This window comes from Eptesicus fuscus, chromosome 23 (assembly GCF_027574615.1).
Source record: "Eptesicus fuscus isolate TK198812 chromosome 23, DD_ASM_mEF_20220401, whole genome shotgun sequence".
Classification (NCBI taxonomy): domain Eukaryota; kingdom Metazoa; phylum Chordata; class Mammalia; order Chiroptera; family Vespertilionidae; genus Eptesicus; species Eptesicus fuscus.
This window is the reverse complement of record NC_072495.1, coordinates 12,197,968-12,215,523: the sequence shown is the minus strand read 5'-3', so window position 1 is coordinate 12,215,523 and position 17,556 is coordinate 12,197,968. Positions and strand designations below refer to the sequence as shown.

At 41.7% G+C, this 17,556-nt stretch overlaps 1 protein-coding gene across 2 annotated transcripts in view; it reads right to left on the bottom strand.

The window, feature by feature from the left end:
* The window catches only part of MAPK1 (mitogen-activated protein kinase 1), an 86,616-nt gene extending 70,123 nt beyond the window's left edge, over positions 1 to 16,493 (bottom strand). For both annotated transcript variants that reach the window (XM_054712691.1, XM_008142643.3), the window contains exon 1: positions 16,146 to 16,493. In XM_054712691.1, coding sequence (XP_054568666.1) covers positions 16,146 to 16,264 — 119 coding nt within the window. In that variant the 5' untranslated portion in view covers positions 16,265 to 16,493. The remainder of the gene's footprint in view (positions 1 to 16,145) is intronic.
* Between the last annotated feature and the right edge of the window lie 1,063 nt (positions 16,494 to 17,556).

Here is a 17,556-nt window from a genome sequence, read left to right as displayed (position 1 = left end):
TAACTATATAAAACTTTAAAAGAGTTAAAGTACTGCCACAGAGTCTAAGTGCCTTGGCTAGCCAAAGCAGTCCAATGAGAGGGCTAGGATCAACTCTTGGTCTTTCTTCTGAAATCTGTGTTCTTTCCATTATACAAGAATGTGATCAGAAAGTCTTACACAAAAGAATTCTGGGAAGCTTTAAGTGAGAAATGACACAGAATCCTCTTCTTCAAAACCAAACAAAATAAAGAAACATGTTATAAACAAAGAACAAAGATAAACTCAACTGAAGGAACACAGCAAGCAAATTTTAAAGGGCAACCCAGGAGCTGGGAGTGGTTAACTAGAGCCTACAAGGAAGAAAAAGCAGGCTTGGCAAAGAGAGTCAAGTCTATTAACAATAGAGATAAAGACAGAATGGAGCTCATTAACAACATTTACAGTGTTATATATAAAAAGAATGCTAAATAAGAACAGACCAGAGAATATACTTCAGAACCATGACTATTACAAAATAATTTAAAACAAAAAAGATGTCTGTGAACAGCAGAAACAGGATTTAAAAAAAAATGAGCCAAACAAAATGTAAATTGTAAGATGATAATTTATAATAAATTCAGGCAGTTAAATAGAAGACAATGCAGGTGAAACCACCAGAACTATAAAACAGATTTAAAAAGAAAGAATTAATCTACAATAATGAGGCCCGCAGGAAGAGTTAAGATTAACTATTTAGAAATTCCTAAGAAAAGAATTAAATAATATTTTGTGAATTTGAAATAAAACAGAAGACAAAGGGTATCATTGGCAAGAAAGAAAAAACAAAGTATGCCTACTAATCAGTTAAACCTAATAGACTCAAAAATGGGAAGAATAACAAAGCTAAATAGTGGGGAGGATAAAAAAGATCTGAGAATACAGAAATAGAACTAGAAGATGACACACACGTGGGCCCAACTAAGAAAATTAAAAATAAGTAAAGAGATTATTCTCTAAATTGATGTTATGAGTCAATGCCAAATAAAAAACAATGTCTCTGAGAAGTAAATCCTTGACAGTTTAAAATAGTAAAATGCATGTGGAAAGATAAAGAAAGAATGCAAAAGGATACAAGCACACTCAGACAAAGGGCTCCACATTGGCAGGGGTTAAGAAGACAAGGGTTGGTTACTAGGAGAGAAAATGGGAGTGATTGGTAATGGGTGCAGGGTTTCTTTTTAGGGTGAAGATGTCCTGGAATTAGATATCTTAAAAAAAAAAAAAAAAAGCAAGCATGGTCTCATTTTTTAAAAAAATCTTTCTTTTTACAGATCACTGTATCTGAATAGCTAATAGAACCAATATAAGGCACAGGAAACATGAGCCTGGAGCAAGAAGACAAACTGTCTCTGAGTTTTTGGGGTAGGAAAGAGGGAGAAAAAGGCATCTTGATATTTTTTTTATCTTAGCCAAACCACTTCACCAGGGTATGGGATTTAACAAGGACTCAAGGTAGATGCCCTGCTGAGAAATTAAAAAGTAAATTTCTGGGAAAAACAAAAAAGTAAAAAGCTTATAATGCCAGGTATAGTTAAAAATAATAGCTAAATCAATGAACAACTAGATTCCAGAAAGACCTAAGTAAATATCTGTATGTTTAATATGAAAACTCATGTGAAATTAGACAAAGTGAAAAGTAATTTATAAATACTGATAAAACCTAAACTATTGATATGGAATAAGATAAATAAAATTAAGTATTTAAATGTAGCACTCTCTGCCCTAGCTGGTTTGGCTCAGTGGATAGTGTTTGCCCGAGGACTGAAGGGTCCCAGGTTCAATTACACTCAAGGGCACATGTCCGGGTTGTGGGCTCCACCCCCAGTAGGGGGCGTGGAGGAGGCAGCCAATCAATGATTCTCTCTCATCATTGATGTTTGTATCTCTCTCTCCCTCTCCCTTCTTCTTTGAAATCAATAAATATATATTAAATGTAGTACTCTTCTTCCACAATAATTTCCACACAGGTTAAAAGGCTAAATTTAAAGGTTAAAAATCTTAGTGTATTTTACCAATTCTGATGCAATAAAATAACATAGCCAATAATTAATGAATCTGATCACATATTTTTAAAGCTTTCAGAAAGTACACATTAATACCCAGCTTCTAGTACATAAATGGTCCAATATTTAAATACAGTTCAAACATCAGATAAATAGGTAAAACTTAGAAAAAAGTTTAGCCTTACATATAAACCAAAAACAAGGCACCTATAAAGTTCTACCTTACTTCTATTCAATTATAAATAAAAGAATAAGGCCGTATTGTCACAGCAAAAGGGAACAGGTGGAACAAAGAGGGGCCTTTAGAGATTAATAGTAAGAAAAAAAAAGATTAACAGTAGTAGCAGAAATTCAAATGCTGTTTCTGAAGAACAATCTGGCCACACACTACTTTTGTCCTAGTCATCTCATTTTTGAGAAATAGGTTCCAAGAAAATTACTCACAGGGGGTGGGGAGCCTGTTTGTACTAAAAATGTTTATAGCTATATCACTTTAGAAGTTAAAAACTGAAGCAATTCAAATGCCCAACAAGTGGGGAACTGCTATATAAACTACCTGTTTTTAATAAAAGTTATTATTATGTTGACATTCCATGTTGGAGTCACAGATACATGGAAAAGGGGGAAATAAGACACAATAGTATCCTACCTAATAATAGACAAATATGCAAATTGACCACACCTTCGCTACACCCAAGCCACGCCCACCAGCCAATCATGATGGGTATGCAAATTACCCCACAAAGATGGCAGCTAATTTGCATATCAAGACAGCTTAGAAAGAAGCCAAGAGCTGCAGAAGGGAGCAAAGCTGCGGAAAGGCAAGCAAGCGGGGGGGGGGGGGGGGGGGGGAGGAGGAGCGGAGGCGGGGCCAGGGGAGAAGGGAAAAGCAGGTGGGCTGGTGGAGAAGGCGGGCCGGGGTACAAGGGAGGAGCAGGAAACCCTATTGCAGGATTTTTCCTGCAACGGGAACGCTAGTATAGTATAAGTATTTAGTAGAGTTAAGGAAAAAAAAAAAAAGAGCTTGCTGAGAACAATCCAGCAGAGATGAAGCTGAAGGGCAGAACAGTGGGTAAGAACTGGAAGAGACAACTATGTCAGCAGCTGGGAGGGTACTGGGGGTTGGCCTTTTTGTTTGTTTTAGGAGAGAAGTTTTCAGGAGGTAGGAATTTGGATGAGGTCATCCAGAGAAATTGCACTGAACATGAGAGCCCAAGAACTAAGGACAAAGGGTCAAAGACTTGGAAAACCAGGTGTGTTTCAGCGAAGTGGATGAAACGTTTAAAAAAGAAAATGGTTTATAACATCAAATCTCCAGAACGATCAAAATCATTTTTTTGACGGGGGGGGGGGGGGGGGGGTGGAGGGATAGGGAGGCTGTGAAGGTCCCCGTCAGAAAAAAGCCACCAAAAATTGAGAAAGACACAAAAAATTATCAGAGCATCAGTTCTGAGTGAAGTGCTGGGTCTGCAATCTGGCTGCAGTGAGTGCAGAAGGCAAGCTCAGGAGCAAAGGGAGCAGTACAAATCATTCCTGAGAGAATCTGGCTGTAGGGAGAGGAGTGAAAGGTTCTCTTTCCCCCTCTTTCAGATTCTGGAGCAAAGCACAGAAAAGTTCAAGACTAAATTAAACAATGAAAAAACATTGGCTAGAATTACAAAAACTGGTATTTTCTTTAAATATATTTTATTGATTTTTTACAGAGAGGAAGGGAGAGGGATAGAGAGCTAGAAACATCGATGAGAGAGAATCATCGACCAGCTGCCTCCTGCACACCCCCTACCAGGGATGTGCCCGCAGCCAATGTACATGCCCTTGACCGGAATTGAACCTGGGACCTTTCAGTCCGCAGACCGACGCTCTATCCACTGAGCCAAACCGGTTTTGGCAAAACTGGTATTTTCAATAAGAGTTTTACAGCAAAAGGCTTGTTTTGTTGATTTAAAAAAATTTTCATTATCAACCTACCTGGGTGGCTCAGTTGGTTGGAACGTTGAAACATCAATGATGAGAGAGCATCATTGATCAACTAACTCCTGCACACCCCCCACTGGGGATGGAGCCCATAACCCAGGCATGTGCCCTGACGAGGAATCGAACTGTGACCTCCTAGTTCATAGACTGATGCTCAACCACTGGGCCACACTGGGCAGGCTCACCTTAACATTTTTGAAGAGCACAAGCTAGTTCTTTTGTAGAATATCCCTAAACTCAGGTTTGTCTGGTGCTGTCTCATAATTAGATTCGAATTAGGCTTCAAATTCTTGGCTATCCTTATTCTAAAGAAAAACATGGAGAATGCTAAACTACATATATCAAAACTGAATCAGTTTTAAATGGAAAGAGGATATGAATAGACACATCAACAAACAAGATATACAATTGGTTAATAAGCAGATAAAGAGATGCTCATCATCAAGTCATCAAGGAAATGCAAAGTGAAACTCATTAATTATATCAAATGGGATATAATTAAAAAGATTGACTAAACCAAGTGTTGGTAAGAATGTGAAGTACTGGAATGCCTTATACATTGATGATGGAAATGTAAAATTGTACAGCTACTTTTGAAAATAGTTTGCTGGTTTCTTAAACAGTTAAAACAGACCAATTTTCAAGTGTCAATGCATTAATGCAAAAAAAAATCTGAGGACCTGCTCCAGCATGAAGGAGACCAAAGAGAAAGGACAACTAAATGCAACATGTGATTATTGAACAGGGTCTAAAGAGTAGGAATTAGGAAGGTGTCAGTGTTAACTTCCTGATGGTGACGACTGCACTATTATGTAGGAGAGAGTCCTTGTCTGGTGAAATAACATTAAAGTGTTCTGTTGAGGTGGGTCATTTTTATCAGCAATTTACTCTCAAAAGATTCGTGGTAAAAATTTGCACTTGTCCTTGTAATACTTCCATATATTTAAAAAATGTTAAATGTGTAGCATTAAAAATGTTATAAAATTACAGGGAAAAGCCCTCCCCCTTCCACTCTCTACCCTTACCCCATTTTAGTTTTCTTCATAGCACTTATCGGCAAGCAAAATATTAAGTTCCTGTGGTAGTTTATCTTCACTGAAAATTAACCTTCTCTAGAGCTGGTACTATATTCACCTCTCTATTCTCAGTGCCTAAAACAGTGGCCAGTTCATAGGGTATTTGTTCAATAAATTAATCTAGTTTTACTACAGTTTAAAATAAAATCACTTTACCATCTCCTCCCCTGCCAAACACACATAAATCATTTATGACACAGCAACTCCAACTCCTAAATACCTAAAAGAAATGAAAACATATGTCCACACAATAACTTACAAATGAATGTTCCTCGCACCATTATTTATAACAGACAAAAACTGGAAACATTTCAGATGTCCATGACACGATATCACCATCCAAATGAATCACTATTTGATGACAAAAAGATACAAGCTACTGATCCTGGCAACAACATGGATGAACCTCAAAACACTGTAAGTGAAGAAAACACCAGATACAAAAAAACTATTATCTTGCATGATTCCATTTACATGAAAGTTCTAGAGCAGGCAAATCAGAGAGCAGATCAGGGTTGCCTGGGGGTGGGAACTGACTATAAATGACAAGAGAAAATTTTTTGGAATGATGGAAATGTCCTAAAACTGGAATTGTGGTAATGGTTGCACAATGTTGTAAATTTACTGAAAAAATAATTAAACTGAATACTTAAAATGTTATAAATTTTGCCCTGGCCAGTTTGGCTCAGTGAATAGAGCATCAGCCTGTGGACTAAAGGGTCCTGGGTTCGATTCCAGTCAAAGGCACGTATCTCAGTTGCAGGCTCGATCCTCAGCCCCGGTCGGGTCACTTGTGGAAGGCAACTGATTGATTTATCTCTCACATCGATATTTCACTCTATCTTTCCTCCTCCCTTCCACTCTCTCTAAAAATCAATATAAAATATCCTCAGGTGAAGATTAACTAAACAAACAATAATTTCATGGTATGCCCATATAGCTATTTTAAAATAACAGGTGGAAAGCTACAGACAGCCTCCTTTTGCTTGCTACTTGGTTAATTGTTTTTTGAAAAATTACTATAGTATAAAGGGATGAATGAGGCTTCAACACCATAAGGAGAATGAGCATTTTAAAATAGCTTGTTGTCCTGGTCTGTGTGCTCAGTGGTTAGAGCATTGGTCCGAGCACCAAAGGGTCGAGGGTTCAATTCCCAGTCAATGACATATACCTGGATTGTAGGTTTTATCCCCGGCCCAGTCAGAGCGTGTATGGGAGGCAACCAATCGATTTCTCTCTCTCATATCGATGAGAGATGTTTCTCTCTCTCTTTTCCCCTCCCTTCGTCCCTCCCTTTCACTCTCTAAAAATCAATGGGGAAAAAACCTTCTGGTGAGAATTAACAACACAAAAAGCTTGTTAACCCAAATTAAGGTTCAATCTGCAAAATGTGGTACCCTAATAATTGGTAGGAGCTGCTGTCTTCATATTCTCTCCATTTGGCCTTAAAGGGAATTCTCAGAATCTGCATTAGACTCATACCTCAGCTATGCCTCTAGCACCTGGGCAAAAGGCTCTGAGGGTACAAACCCATCAATGCTAGTTATTAAAAAACAGCATTGCATATTAGAGCAACAATGTTTGAATTTGTGTAGAGGATCCTGACTGGCTGAGAAAAAAACTACTCATTTCCTTGGTTAGGCTGTCCCACTAACTTTTTAATAAAACACAATTTTATTTCTTATAATAAAATATAAATCTTGAGTTGGGGCAATTATGACATGGCTTGAAATTCTCAATGTTTTAGGGGACATATGTATGAAAAAGGAAAACAAATATCATCTGCTTACTATAGAAACTGCTCAGAAATGCTTTATGTTCATTTAGTAAAAACAGAAGTCACCCACTTAAAAAGACTTTTGTACGCCCCTGGCCTGTGTGGCTCAGTTGGTAGGAGCTTCTTTCTGTACACCAAAAGGTCTTGGGATCCATTCCTGGTCAGGGCACAAACCTACTAGTAGATTGCGGGTTTGATTCCGGGCCCTAGTCACACATTGATATTTCTCTCTTTCCCCCTCCTCCTCTCTCTAAAAATAAATGAAAATGTCCTCGAGTTAGGATTTAAAGAGAGAGAGAAAAAAAAGTTTTGTGCATAAGCCACCTTTTTCAGTTTTCCAAATGCAGAAACGGGAGGAACATTTAAAATTAAATGACATATCAATAGACTTTGAAAAAAGTATTTAAGACCCATGTTTGTGCCGAAACCGGTTTGGCTCAGTGGATAAAGCGTCGGTCTGCGGACTGAAAGGTCCCAGGTTCGATTCCGGTCAAGGGCATGTACATTGGTTGCGGGCACATCCCCGGTAGGGGGTGTGCAAGAGGCAGCTGGTCAATGTTTCTCTCTCATCGATGTTTCTAGCTCTCTATCCCTCTCCTTTCCTCTCTGTAAAAAATCAATAAAAAAAAAAAAAAAAGACCCATGTTTGTGATAAGTGTTATAGAGAGAAATAAAAGGAAAACTCATTAGAAGGTACTTAAAGCCAGGGCCCTGATCAAGCCTTTCTAATCTCTTTAAGCCTCTCCCACTGGCCAAGCATCTGACAGTAAGCTCTCTGAGATGGTTTATCTGCACAACCATAATGTGTCTAGTACATACACAATTTGTTTAATTAATTTATAACTAGAAAGCCCAGGTGGAGTTAGCTGCTCTGTCCAGAATGATCTCATGAGTGTTTTTACCATGTTACACAGTAATTTATTTCCTTATCAGTCTGTCCCCAACACTACACTGCAAATTCTTGAGGGAGGGCAGGAACATGGCCCAGGGCCTGGCACAGAAGATGCTCTAACTGTTAAATCAAAGGATGAGAGTGAGATCACAAGATCACATAATTGGAACTCAACACACAACCTGTGTGACCCCAAGTCTAATATTTTTATTTCTGCACTTTCCCCTTTACACGCCAAGACAGTATTCTGAGAAACTGAGGTAAGAGAGGATCGGGTCTTGCCAAATCCATTTACTTGGAGGGAATAACAACAATTAGAGCATTAACCAGAGATTGTGTGCCCAGCACTTCACCTACATATCTCAATCCTCACAACCCTGAGGTGTGTATCACTGTCCCCTTACTACATTAACAAGGCTCAAGTCCCATATACATAGTCAAAGCTCACGGTCAAGTACCATATACATAGTCAAAGCTCACGCTCATACCCACTCCAGAAAGAAGATAAAACTCTGGGGTGTGGACTGTGGCCAGGTTTCAGAATGATGGACTCAGTCAATCTGATTAAGAAGTCACCCAGTGGGTGATGAGGTCTTAGGTGTTTATTGTTAGGTTGCATAACTCACATGTATGTCACATGTTTTATATATAAAACTAAAGGCCGGGTGCATGAATTTATGCACGGGTGGGGTCCGGCCGCCCTGCCCCAATTGGGCCAACGGGGGGGGGGGAGCCCCCCCTTCGGGTGGTTGGCTGGCCGGCCCCGCCCCCTGGTTGAACTCCCGGTTGAACTCCTGGTCGAGGGGACAATTTGCATATTAGCCTTTTATTATATAGGATATGTATATATTATATATAAAAGATGCCGCCCAGTTTAGTTGCCACCCCCACACAGCCAGAGACGGGGAGACAGAAGAGCAGTCCAAAGCCCTTCTCCTGTCTCAATTACTCCCTCTCCTCTCCTTCCCTTCCTTACAGGCTCCAACAGCAGGGACCAATTCCAGCCTAGAGAAGAGCAGGGAAACAGCACCAGAACTTTAACCTGCCAAGCCAGTCATCAATGGGAAACATCTTTTGACTACCCCCAAGCCCACCGCTCATACCTTAGAGATGTCCAGCCTTATCAAATGACTCCACCTTGAGCCTCAGCTGACTGGACCAGAGGTGGGCACTATTTCAAGCTGGATCAGATTCTCTCCCCCCAGAAATCAGAGAATTAAAAACACATACCTTGGGGAAGCGTGGTCATCTCTCTGCTAAGTGCATCGGGAAGTAGTAAAAAAAGAAAAGGAAAACAAAAACAGCTGTGCAGAGATGCAGAGTGCAAGATTTTGTAAATGTAAATGAGAAGGGAGGTAGATGCCTTCATCTATTTTCTAGTTCCTAGCTGCAACCATACCTGAAGCTTTAACTGTACTTCCTTTCCCTTTGGTAGCATGAGAAAGACGCTGGATCTTTATTTTTTTTTAAATATATTTTATTATTATTTTTTTTTACAGAGAGGAATAGAGTTAGAAACATAGATGAGAGAGAAACATCCATCAGCTGCCTCCTGCACACACCCTACTGGGGATGTGCCCGCAACCAATGTACATGCCCTTGACTGTAATTGAACCCGGGACCCTTCAGACCGAAGGCCAGCGCTCTATCCACTGAGCCAAACCGGTTAGGGAGGACCCTGGATCTTAATCATAAACTCAGTATCTACAAGGTAGTGCCTGAAACACTCCAGCACTCTACCTTTCACTTAGCTAGCACCTAGTCATTCTCCAGGTCCCAGCTTAACACCACTTCCTCCAGGAAATCCTCCCAGATTTCTCATCAAACTTAGTCCACCTTTTATACCCTCCAGTAGCACTTTGCACCTCATCATACTCAGTTATTACTTTCCTGTTGGACTGTAAATACCAGTGTAAAAAACACTTTTGTTCACCACTTTGATTCTACCACCTAAGCCAGATAATGCTTAATAATATTAGTAAATTAATAAAAATCAAGAAACTAGTAGAGATGAGTAGGAGGAGTGAGAAGAAATCAACGCTACCTTCCTGATAAAAACTAAGTTGCTTTGACCCTACCGCCCTCATTCCTTCCAGGTATCCAGTTTCTCCCTCTTCACCCTCCTCAACAGGCTCAAGTCAACTATGACAACCATCATTTTATACTTTGGTGCCAATAAAGGAACACAGGCTATAAAAATGAAACATGTTTCCAGGTAGCTTGGAATAACAGAGGAAAACCTACAGTAGTTAAAAAAAACACACAAATCAGTGGGAGTGGCCGGGGAGAGGTCAATGGGGAATAAAGGAGACATATGTAATACTTTAAACAATAAAGATTTAAATTAAAAAAAAAATCACAGGTTTGGAGATCTAGACAAATCTCAGTTCTGCTATGTATTTATTGGCTGTGAACCTTGGACAAGTTTTCTAAGACCTGGTTTTCTTATCTGTAAAGTGAAAAAAAAAAAATCTGAAAGATGAGGATGAAGATGAATTTCACACCATATTACCTAAAGCAAGGCAGGCTTGCAGCAAATGTTGGTCAGTTGGTCATGGCATATCTCATGCAAACCCCGACCTCCACACACCACTTCCCAGCTCCTATACAGGCCATAGGTTTAGAATCCAGAGCCTGCCCTAAGACTGAGAATCTGAGAGGGACCTTGGAAGACATCTATCCTATTGGTTTTCTAATGTGTAGGAGCCCCAAGAAGTAACCGAGAAAAGAGAAGCAAAAAGGGTAAACAGCACCTCAGGTTTAGGCATATAGGTGGGTGAAGTAGACTTGATGTAAGGTAGAGTAGCTCTGTATATATATTGGCAAATAAGTTGTTTTTTTAACTTAGTAGGTGCATTATTTAAGTAAGGTGAGGAATAAGTTTTATGTATGGTTCCCGGAAAAACCCAACTTGGATACTTTTCATAAAAATATTTTTATAAATACTTGAGAATTGAGAACATTTACAAATTAAATTAATGGGAATGGTGTATCAGTTATAGCTAACCACTAGGAGCACATTATTAGGGATGTTATAAATATCAAATTTAATTTTGTTCTGAGTTTTATTTGCACTCAAAACTGCTAGAAACACTGGATTTTTTGTTGCTCATGTAAGTTGGTCTCCTCACATCTTTGAGCTCCAAAAAGCATACAAGAGACTACTTTATTTATATTTAAATTTAACAGTTAACAAGCAAAACTAAGAATCTGAATCCAGATCTGTTTCCAAGTCTTGAGCTTTTGTAGATAATACTACTACTGCTGGCCCTGCCTTTCAAACAGGTGGTATAAATACCCAGTTCCAGGGAGGGAGGAAGGGAGTGGTATAGCAGGGAGTAATAAAGGCAAGTTTACAGAGCAGATGAGCCTAAAAGAAAGGAAGGAAGGCAGGATTTGAATAGGGCCCAGTGCGTCTTGAAGGTGAGTTGGAGGGGTATACTAAATAGTATCTTGACAGGACGATTCTCTAGCGGAAGGACTGTACCATGCATTGCAAGTTGTTTAGTATGCCTACCTCCACCACCAAAGGCCAATAACAACCCCCTAATCAATGTAACAACAACAACAACAAAAGTCCACAATGCCCACATGTTTCAAAATACCCCTGGGGGGGGGGGGAGGGGACACCCAGAATACTCTTCGATAAGCAGAAAGAAAAGAGTAGCACAATGGGCAGAGAGACAAAGGGGAACATAATTCACAATATTTGATGAGAAAAAGAGCCATGCTTTAATGACTCTCACCTATAAAATCAAGTCCAAACTCCTCGGTACACAATGTCCTTCAGGATTTGGCCCTGCCCATCCCAGCTATCTCAACTCCAGCTTTCTGCTTAAGGCACCCTATACTCCTGCCCTCCCAACTTGTGGTTTTCTTGACCTGATGTGCTGTTTTCAAATTTCTGTGCCTTTGCACATACGTTTTTCTCTACCTAGCAAAGCTCTTAGTCATACATTAACATCCAGCTCAGAAGTATGTGAAGCCACACAAAGACAGCCCCATGCCACGCAGGCCTTCTTTTCTCACAGCACTTCACACATTCCTGTATAGCACTGGTATATTCTCTACATTATTGCCCCACTATTTGGACTAAGAGCTACTAAAGGACAGGAATCATGTGAATCCTGGCACATAAAAAGGTGCTCAATAAGTATTTTCTGAGTGAATGGCCTTGCATTAAAGGTTTGTAGAAAGACTAAAAAGTGATACCAGCAAAAGCAGACAACAGCTATTTTCTATTACTGAAAGCATGTATTTTTCAACTCTGATCTTTGGTTGAGTGTCACTTAGGAACCAGACAGACTGGGATGCTCTATTTCTTCCTAATTGTGTGTCCTTGGGCAAGTTAACTACTAATCTTTGTTTCATTTCCTCACTTACAAAGAAACCATCTTTGCAGTGTGGATATGAGGATTAACTAATATATGTTAAAAAAAAAAGTGGTGACTACATGGTAGGTGTACTAGTTTGTCATAATCACAAAAAGCTTAATAGATCAGGATATTGTACTATTGGGAATGTGATCACAATGAAATTTTGGTTGGAACCATCTGTTTTTTTTTTGGGGAGGGAGTTGAAAGTCAACAAATCCTATACGTATTCTGATCCAATACTAATCCCTTAATGACCACTATCTCCCTTGGCTCCTCTGATATTGTGCACTCAGGGTTCTCTGGTCTCTCTGACCACACTTTCTCCGTCCTCTTCTGTAACTTGCCCTCTATTGATACCTAAAGTCAGGCATACCTTTGGCTAAGTTTTTACATTTTTCCTCATCTTGTCCACTCCCAAGGTTTCAATAAGTATCTCTATGGAGATAACCCTATAATCTTTCAGTCATATTCAGAAAGTGTTTCAAATTTAACTTACTCAAAGTAGATTTATCTTAATTAGATCAAACATACAGCTTCAATTTCTCCTCTCATACCCTTTCTTTTTTCATGACTCTTATGCATCTCACCAGTCCTCAGGTTCCTCTTCCTTTGCCTACCTCTTCAAGTAATTGTTTGCCAGAATTACCTCTTTAATCTTTCTATTCTACCTCAGTGGCTCTTAATCTTTCTGGGATAATGGACCCCTTTGAAAATCTATTGAATGCTATGGATTGCTTACTAAACAGATGAACATACCCAACATCTGTTTGCAATTTCACCTACCCAATGACCTCAAATAAGAATCTGTGCCCATCCACGCAATACTAAAACTTATACAAGTTTTCATCTCCAGGTTCTACCTTTCCTGTTATAAATTTCAAGATGCCTCTGGACATAGCCTAAATGGCCAACAGGCACCACAACCTTAATCTGAACCAGAGCTCACTATTTTTCCCTAACAAACCTGCCTGCTCTACCTCTGATATTCCTTCTTGAATAATGGCACCACCATCCTCCAAGGGTCCCACGCTAGAAGCAGTGAAATTACAACTATGCCCATACTCAGTTAATCACCAAGCCTTGTCTCAGAAATCACTCTCAAATCCAAATCCCACCTCTCTCAGCCTCTTACCCTTTAAGATCTCATCATTTGCTTCTTCCCAAACTTGCCATGATTAAGTCTTTGTACTACCACTCTTCTGACAAGAGCCCGTTACTAATTCTATCTTTATAAGGTCTTACTAAAGTCTCTCACTTCCATCTGCTACCTTCCACTGCCACTAGAGTTACAATAGCCTAATGGATTTCCCCACCTCAGTCTTTTTCTTATTTCCACCTGTGTTGACCTACCTTCCCCTAAAATTTTAAATTGACCATGTGACTGCTTCTTTACAAAAACACTGATGCTTCTCCATTGCACAAATATACAAGCTCAGTTTTGCCTTTACAGTCCTCTACAGTTTGCCATCTAATCCAGGATCAGATTCCACTGTTTACACTGTCACTTGTGCCTACCATCTATCAAAATCACACCCACTCTTCAAGGCCCAATTCAAGCTCCACTCTCCATCTTTATATCCTCCACATAATGATTAGGAAAGAGCTCTGCACAGAAAAGGCAAATTCCTAATGAACTGATTCAGGAAAAGAAAAAAACAAAACGCTAAAAGCTTGAAAATCCTTAAAACCTTCTGGAAGCATGATGTTTTTAAAAATATTACTATTCAAATATTAACATTTCAATTAAGAAGCCCTCCATACACCCAGCATTGCTAATCAACATTTATTAAATGATAAAATATGAAACATAATTAAAGTCTTGCTAGGGTCTATCATCAACCTGAAGATAAAAAGCTACAATATGGATCCAGAGTTTTAATTCCAATTATATTTGTATTTTACTTAAGAAAGAAAAATTAAAGTAAGAGGATCTGGCATTTCACCTGATACTTAGGTCAAATAAGTTTACAGCAGTGATAGAAATAGTTACCAGATCTAAATTATTTTCAGACTAGGAAAAATCCTGTCGAACAGGAAAAAGAAAAAAACTTTCAATTAAAATATCCTAAACCTAGCCCTGGCGCATGCAGGTCAGTGGTTAGTGTGTCAGCACCGGTGGGTCACAGGTTCAATTCCCAGTCAAGGGCACATACATTGGTTGCAGGTTTGATCCCTGGCCCAGTAGGGCGTGTTTGGGAGGCAATCGATGGTTGTCTCTCTCACATCAATGTTTCTCTCTCCCCCTCCCTTCCACTCTCTCTAAAAATCAATGGAAAAAATATCCTCAGGTAAGGATAAACAACAACAAAAACTGTGCTAAACCTAAAGATTATTTCAGTATCTATTTTAGATGCTAATTTCTTTTAAAAAGGGACGAAGGACTTGATGGGCAATTCTGAGCCTCTCATAATGAAGCACTTACTGGCATACTTACCAGCAGGTGCAACAGCCATCAGATATATGACAGAGAAGTGGTGCTGCAGGCAGTACTTTCTCTTCATTACTTTCTAGTGCCTTATGTCTTTTAGGCCTGACCTAATTTAATTTCTCTTTTGGCTCCTAAGCCTCTGAGTTCATGTTAATTTCCACAGTTGTATACTGTGAACCATTTTGCTCATAAAGAGAATGAGAATACTCAATATTGAATTAAAGTGGGGTTTTTTAAAAATAGAATTTAAACTAGTCTTTCTGACTAGCTAACATACTTGATAAAATTATGCCCTCTATGACATTTCTAAAATTATGATCACTCAAATTTGAATGTTCCTGAAATACATTTGCTTACAACAGTAAAATACGCTAAAATTGTGAAATTATTAGTAACCCTATTTAAGGATGACAGCAGGGTGTAATGGAAAGAACTGCAGCATTTGAAACAGGATCTTAGTCTACAATCTCCTGTCTGACTCCTTAGTTGTGACCTCAGGAATTGGCTTCACACTGAAATACTTTCTCACCTGAAAGAGATGGTATCACCACCCTTCCCTCCCTCCCTCAAGGTGGATGTTCAAATAAAATGAGGTAATAATGTACCTAGCACCGTACTTGCCACGAAGTACTCAATAAATATTAGCTTGTTCCTTCATTCAACACAAGACACAGTCACAAGATTTAGATGTAAAGGAGCCTACGTTTCCACAAGTCTTCATCAGCACAATACGCGACAGGGAGGTAGTGCTAATAAAAACAATACTGTCACCAAACCTTCCTGAGGAATCTGGATTAAGAAGAGGGAGCCTGCCTGCGACTGCAAGCACTCCATTAAGGCTGCATATATATTGGCCATTAAAACATTAACAGTGAAAGTCCACAGTCATTGTGCTATGACGTCTGGATGCCTTTTTGCTGGGAAGAGAGTTCACTCGGGGGGGGGGGGGGGGGAGGAAAAAAAAGAAGAAAGAGTCAAATTAGGCCCCACTCCAAACGACTTTTTAATAAATGAAGAGAGCGACGCTGACTTATCCTCCCTGAAACGTCAACAGTACGATATTAAAATCCATTTAAAAACTGCAAGGTTGAAATATCCCACAACTAACACGGGTGCCACTAATGGTTTTTAGAAAGCCTGCGCAGGAGAGCACTATCAGCACCACTGAAGACATTTAATGAAAGCCGTTCGCGGAAAACACAGGCGAGGTCAGGAAAAGAGACGATCATTTCTGCACACAAACCGAGGCGAACCGCTTTCAGGACCAAGGCCCCCGCCGCCGCCACCACCAAGCATCTGGGGGCACTCCTGGCTTTATAGTCGGCCGTCAAAAAGACCACCAGACTAGCAAATTGGGGGGTGGGGTTCCGTTCCCTTCCCGGGGGTCCTGGCCTCCGCCCTCGGCGCCCCTCTACCAGGCAGGGGCCCGCCCGCGAAGCGCCGCGATCAACCCCCAAACCGCGATGGGCCCAGGGCATGCCCGGCAGAGGGGCGCGGGAGGCCCGAGGCGCGGACGAGGCCGCGGCAGCGTCCGCTGCGGCCCCGAGAGGTGGGGTGGGCGGGCGCAGCCAGGCCTGCGGGCGGACGTGGACACTCACCACACCATGCCGTAGGCGCCCTCGCCAATGTACGAGAGGTTGGTGTAGCGCGGCCCCACGTCGAACACCTGCCCGCGGACCATCTCCGGGCCCGCGCCCGCCGCCGCCGCCGCCGCCATGTTGGTTGCCGGGCCGCCGCCGCCGCCGCCGCCTCCGCCGCGCTGGGCTTGACGCTCTGTGGCCGTCTCTCGGCCCACGCCGCACCTCCCGTAGGGACCGCGCCGCCGCCGGTGCAGCCGCCGCCGTTAAGCGGGAAGGAGCAAGGAGGGCGTCGCTCTGGAAAGCTTGAGAGCCCAAAGCAACTAGGACCGACTGCCCGTCTGACTGACTGACTGACGGGCGGGCCGGCGGGCGGGCGGAGGGCGGGGCGTACGCTGAGGAGGGCGCTGGGGCGGGGCCAAGCAGCGTGCGCGTGGATTGGTTCTCCGAGGCCTGGGGGCGGGGTTATGCGGTCCGGCGGAAGTAGCGAACTCTGGGCGGAACACGGCGGCGGCACCGCCCTACGCGGTCACGTGCGTTAGCCAGGAGGTGGCTCTTGAGACGTAGGAGGTCTCCGAGGCGTCAGGAAAGAACCCTTAGGACGGATCCTGAAAGACGGTTAGGGACAGGGAAAGCCCTGAAGTGTGGTCCTGACTCAGCCATGGAGTGACCCGCGACTGCATCTGAGGGACAACGACGCGCCGCACACGGGCTTCGGGCCTGGGCCAGGCCTATGAGAGTCCGTGGTCCCCACACCAACCTAGAAACATTGAGACCAGGGCAGAAACCGAAAGGCATGACCGAGACTGAGAAAGGTATTTGCATACAGAGAAAGTGTGAAACACAAAAGGTGGGAGGAACCTCTAATCAGACCAGAGGTTCCTTCAACAAGTGTTTGTTGAGCACCTACCAAGTTCCTGGACGTTTTCCGTGACAGAAACAGGGAAGAGATGGACAAATCAATATATACTAGAAGCCTGGTGCATGAAATTGGTGCAGGCATGGGGGGAGGTCCCTCAGCTGGGCCTGCACCCTCCCCAATCTGGGACATCCCTCTTGCACCTCTGGAAACCCGGTACCGTTGCCTCCTAATTGCTCACCTGCCCAATTGCTCCCTAACCTTTTGCACTCGGATGTCGAGTGTGACTCGACACGGTTAGCATCGGTAGCAGCTCGAGAAAAAAGCAAGCGAGTGCAAAGGGCTAACTGCCTTTTCCTCAGCCCGGCGCCACTGTGGTTTTGTCCCGAAGGACATCCTGTCTAATTAGCATATTACCCTTTTATTAGTATAGATAATGCTCAAGTTGTGGTAAGTACTGTGAACTGTAAAGGATTAGAGAGTACAGTATAATAAGTCTTCACTTAACAATGTGGAAAGATTCTGAGACCTCAAGTGAAAGAAGGTATAAGGAAATCAATTTTACCACAGGCT